The 4,422-nt window shown below is 38.1% G+C and overlaps 1 protein-coding gene across 1 annotated transcript in view; it reads right to left on the bottom strand.

Annotated features, from left to right (window-relative positions):
• The window catches only part of LOC105500654 (chromosome unknown open reading frame, human C1orf185), a 47,232-nt gene extending 45,571 nt beyond the window's left edge, over positions 1-1,661 (bottom strand). The window contains exon 1 of the mRNA XM_011926248.1: positions 1,646-1,661. Within this exon, the coding sequence (XP_011781638.1) occupies positions 1,646-1,661 (16 nt within the window). The remainder of the gene's footprint in view (positions 1-1,645) is intronic.
• Positions 1,662-4,422: the final 2,761 nt, after the last annotated feature.

The raw sequence follows: 4,422 nt of genomic DNA, 5'->3' as shown, positions 1-4,422 counted from the left end.
AAAAAAAAAAAAAAAAAAATGAGAATCATACTATCTCACAGAATTACAGGAAGGAATAAATAAGATAACATTATAAGAAATTAATAACATAATGGCTGGGCACAGTGGCTCATGCCTGTAATCCCAGCAGTTTGGGAGGCCAAGGCAGGCAGATCACCTGAGGTCAGGAATTCAAGACCAGCATGGCCAATATGGTGAAATCCCATCTCTACTAAAAATACACAAGATTAACCAGGTGTGATGGTGCGCACCTGTGGTCCCAGTTATCAGAGCAGCTGAGGCAGGAGAGTTGTTTGAACCCAGGAGGCAGAGGTTGCAGTGAGCAGAGATTGCACCACTGCACTGCAGCCTGGGTGACTGAGTGAGACTCAGTCAAAAAAAAAAAGGGAAAGACATCTGAAACTTAACATGCATATAATATCAGGCCATAAAGCAAGACTCAACAAGTTTTTGTTTGCTTCGTGGTTTTTGTGGGTTTTTTTTTCTTTTGAGACAAGATCTCACTCTGTTGCCCAGGCTGGAGTGCAGTGGCATGATCGTAGCTCATTATAGTCTTGAAGTCCTGGGCTCAACTCATCCTCCCACCTCAGCCTCCTAAGTATCTAGGGCTATGCATATGTGCCACCATCCCTGGCTAATTTTTAATTTTTTTGTAGAGAGGGAGTCTCCCTATGTTGCCCAGGTTATCTTGAGCTCCTGGCCTCAAGGGATCCTCCCACCTCGGCCTCTCAAAGTGCTGGAATTCCAAGTGTGAGCCACTGTACCTGGTTAAGACTCAACAAGTTTTATAATATCATTATTATATATACCATGTTCTCTGACAATAATGCAATTAATCTCTACATTAATAACCTAAAATACACCCTAAGAAAAGCTCCCGTGCTTGGGGAAATTTAAAATCACATTGTAAATAACTCATTGATTAAAGAAGAAATCAGTAGAACCTAGAAAATACACAGGACTAGACAATAATGAAAATACTATGCATAAATACTCATAGGAACACAGCTGGAGCCAAATTTAAGGAAAATATATGGCCCTAAATGCATATATTAAAAAAGAAGTTTGAAAACCAATGAGCTTAGCATACAAATTACAAGTTGAAAAAGATCAGCAAAATAAACCCAAAGAAAGTAGAGGAAGAAAATAATACAGAACAGAGATTAATGAAATAAAATTTATGATTCTTGGTAAAGACTAATAAAATGGACAAATCTCTGGTAAAATTAACCAAATGATAAAAAATAGAAGGCCTAAATAAATAATATTAAAAATGAAGAAAGAACATAATTACAGATAGAGCAGAGGTTAAAATAAATACTTTCAATGAATTTATGCTAATATATTTGAAAACTTATACAAAATAATGTATACCTAAAAAGTAACAAAAAGTGACTCAAGAAGTAACAGAAAACATATACGAACGGTATCCATTAAACTGAATCAGTAGTTACAAAATTTCCCCCAAAGAAAATAGAAAGCCCCAATAACTTTACAATTTCTACTGTATACCCATGATTCAAGTATTTCTTATCTTATACAAGCTCTTCCAGAGAATAGAAAGAGATTTCTGGTTGTTCGTCTAAATATATTTTCCTCTTCTTCCCAGGCAAAAAGTCAGACTACATGATCCAGCTTCTCATACCTTTAGGTGAAGCCATATGACTGAGTTCTAACCAATAGAATTTGAGTGGAAGTGATGTCATAAAAACATTCCACGCAGTTTTCTTCATGATCTTTCTCTCTTTGGGCTGACGGGGGTGGAGATGATCCCCAGGGAAACCTTGGAAGCCACATATTGATGTTACCACCGTCAGTCAACTGGATCTAATGGACATTTATAGAACATTCAACCCAACAAGCGCAGAATGCATATTCTTTTCAAGTGCACATGATACATTATCTAAGACAGAGAAATCGTTGAAAACTGTCATAACTTCTAAATAACACATTTCTAAATAATCATTACTCTAAAGAGGAAGTCTCAAAGGAAAATACAAAAATATTTTCAACAAATAAAATGAAAACACAGTAAATCAGGATTTACAGCATGCCACTAAAGCAGTACTTATGGGGTATAATCTACCTTTTTTTTTTTTTAAAAAAGGGCAATCTTTTAGCTTTCTGAAATTATGGGTCCATTACTATACTATATATTTCATCACAATCTTATTTGACTTTTTATTCTTGAAGAACTACAAATGTATATTTCATAATCTAATCGCTTATGTGAGTAGTCAGGTAGGCTATGGAACATTTTTTGTTAATTTTGCTTTGCTTTTTTTTTTTTTGAGACGAAGTCTTGCTCTTGTCGCCAAGGATGGAGTGCAGTGGCACGATCTTGGCTCACTGCAATCTCTGCCTCCTGGGTTCAAATGATTCTCCTGCCTCAGCCTCCCAAGTAGCTGGGATTACAGGCACCCACAACCATACCCAGCTATTTTTTGTATTTTTAGTAGAGACAGGGTTTCACCATGTTGGCCAGGCTGGTCTCAAACTCCTTACCTCAGGTGATCTGCCCGCCTCGGCCTCCCAAAGTGCTGGGATTACAGGCATGAACCAGTAGAGACAGGGTTTCACCATGTTGGCCAGGCTGGTCTCAAACTCCTTACCTCAGGTGATCTGCCCGCCTCGGCCTCCCAAAGTGCTGGGATTACAGGCATGAGCCACTGCGCCCGGCCTCTATTTCTGATATCTGTATTCTGTTCTGTTCTGTTGGTCTGTGCATCTTTTTTTTTTTTTTTTTCAGATAAAGTCTTGCTCTGTTGCCTAGCCTGGAGTGCAGTGGCTCAATCATGGATCACTTCCACCTCAATCTGCCAGGCTCAAATGATCCTCCTGCCTCCCTCTTCCAAGTAGCTGGGACTTCAGGCATGTGCCATCACACTCAGCTAATTTAAATTAAAAAAATTTTTTTCAGTAGAGATGAGATTTCACTATATTGTCCAGGCTGGTCTCAAACTCCTGAGCACAAGTGATCCTCCTACCTCAGACTCCAAAACTGCTAGGATTTAGAAGCATGAGCCACCACACCCAGCCAAGAAGCTTTTTATTGCAAGTCAACCAACAAAGAGACAGGGGTGCAACTCAAATCTGTCTCTCTATGCTGGCTTCAGGGCAGTATTTTTATTAGAAAACTTCGGGGGTGCATTCTGAAATTAGTAGGCGATTGGTGGAAGGAAAGGGAGGTCTGGAAAGTTCTCAGGCATGTGTACTTATCTCTTCATGCTTCCTCATGGGTCCCACGTGCAAATTCAGGGGGAGTTAATAAAAAACATATGGTGGAAATTCAGGCTGTAATGTCAGCAAATTCATTCTGCGCAAACTCTAACTGGCCATTTTGGTGTCAACTGATTTTAGTCAGTTTTGTTTTCTTACTATTAATAGCAAAGGCAGTTTCAGCTTTTCAGCAAGTTGTTTCTTATGTGTCATCCAGGAAACTCAAGAATATCTGCTGTTAGTTTCTTTAACTCTTTGGAGTAGGGTTTCATCTGCAGTCAGCTTATTTGACATTTTATTCTCGAAGATCTCAAAATGTACTGCAGTTATTCTAAACCTCTGCTTTTTGCTCAAGCTTTCAATTCTATCTACCACTATCCTTATTTTCAGATGACCTCTCACATCTTATGCTATCAAAGCGTTTCTTCCCACATTTAAAAGTGTTATAAACCTTATAGTTACAGTGATTGCAGAAAATTTCAACGTTATATAAAGCAAGGTGATATTTCAACCTTCCTTCTTAAATTTCTTCTTAAATTAGTTGGATCAGCTTTTGCATAGACTGACAAGAAACATTACTATATTTGCTATAAGATTTTTATTGAGGATGGCTTTTTCCACATCCCTAAATAATGGTCATTATTCCCAAATAGTCCCTAAATAAAATGCTATGAGAAATTATTTTTTTTCTTTCTATCAAGGATAACAATGTAGCTGATCTATGTCCTTTCACATTTACTTTATATTTTTATTGATTCATAGTAGATGTGTATTTACAGGGTACATGTGATAATTTGATATAATCAAATCAGGGTAATTGGGATATTGATCACCTTAAATATGTATCTTAGTTTTTATTTTATTTTATTTTTTTGAGACAGAGTCTTGCTCTGTCACCCAGTCTGGAGCGCAGTGGTGCAATCATAGCTCACTGCAGCCTTGACCTCCTACCCAGGCTCACGTGATCCTCCCACCTCAGCCTCCTGAGTAGCTGGGACTGCAGGTGTGCACCACTACACCCAGCTAACTAAAAAAAGAATTTTTTTTTTTTGTAGAGACAGGATTTCACTATGTTGCCCAAGCTGGTCTTGAACTATTGGGTTTAAGCGATCCTCCTGCCTCTGCTTCCCAAAATGTTGGGATTACAGATGTGAGCCACTGGACCTGGCTATATCTTTCTTTCTTTTTTTTTTTTTTTGAGAT

Source organism: Colobus angolensis, unplaced genomic scaffold, assembly GCF_000951035.1.
Source record: "Colobus angolensis palliatus isolate OR3802 unplaced genomic scaffold, Cang.pa_1.0 Scaffold68, whole genome shotgun sequence".
NCBI classification, from domain to species: domain Eukaryota; kingdom Metazoa; phylum Chordata; class Mammalia; order Primates; family Cercopithecidae; genus Colobus; species Colobus angolensis.
This window is presented reverse-complemented; position numbering and strand designations above follow the sequence as displayed.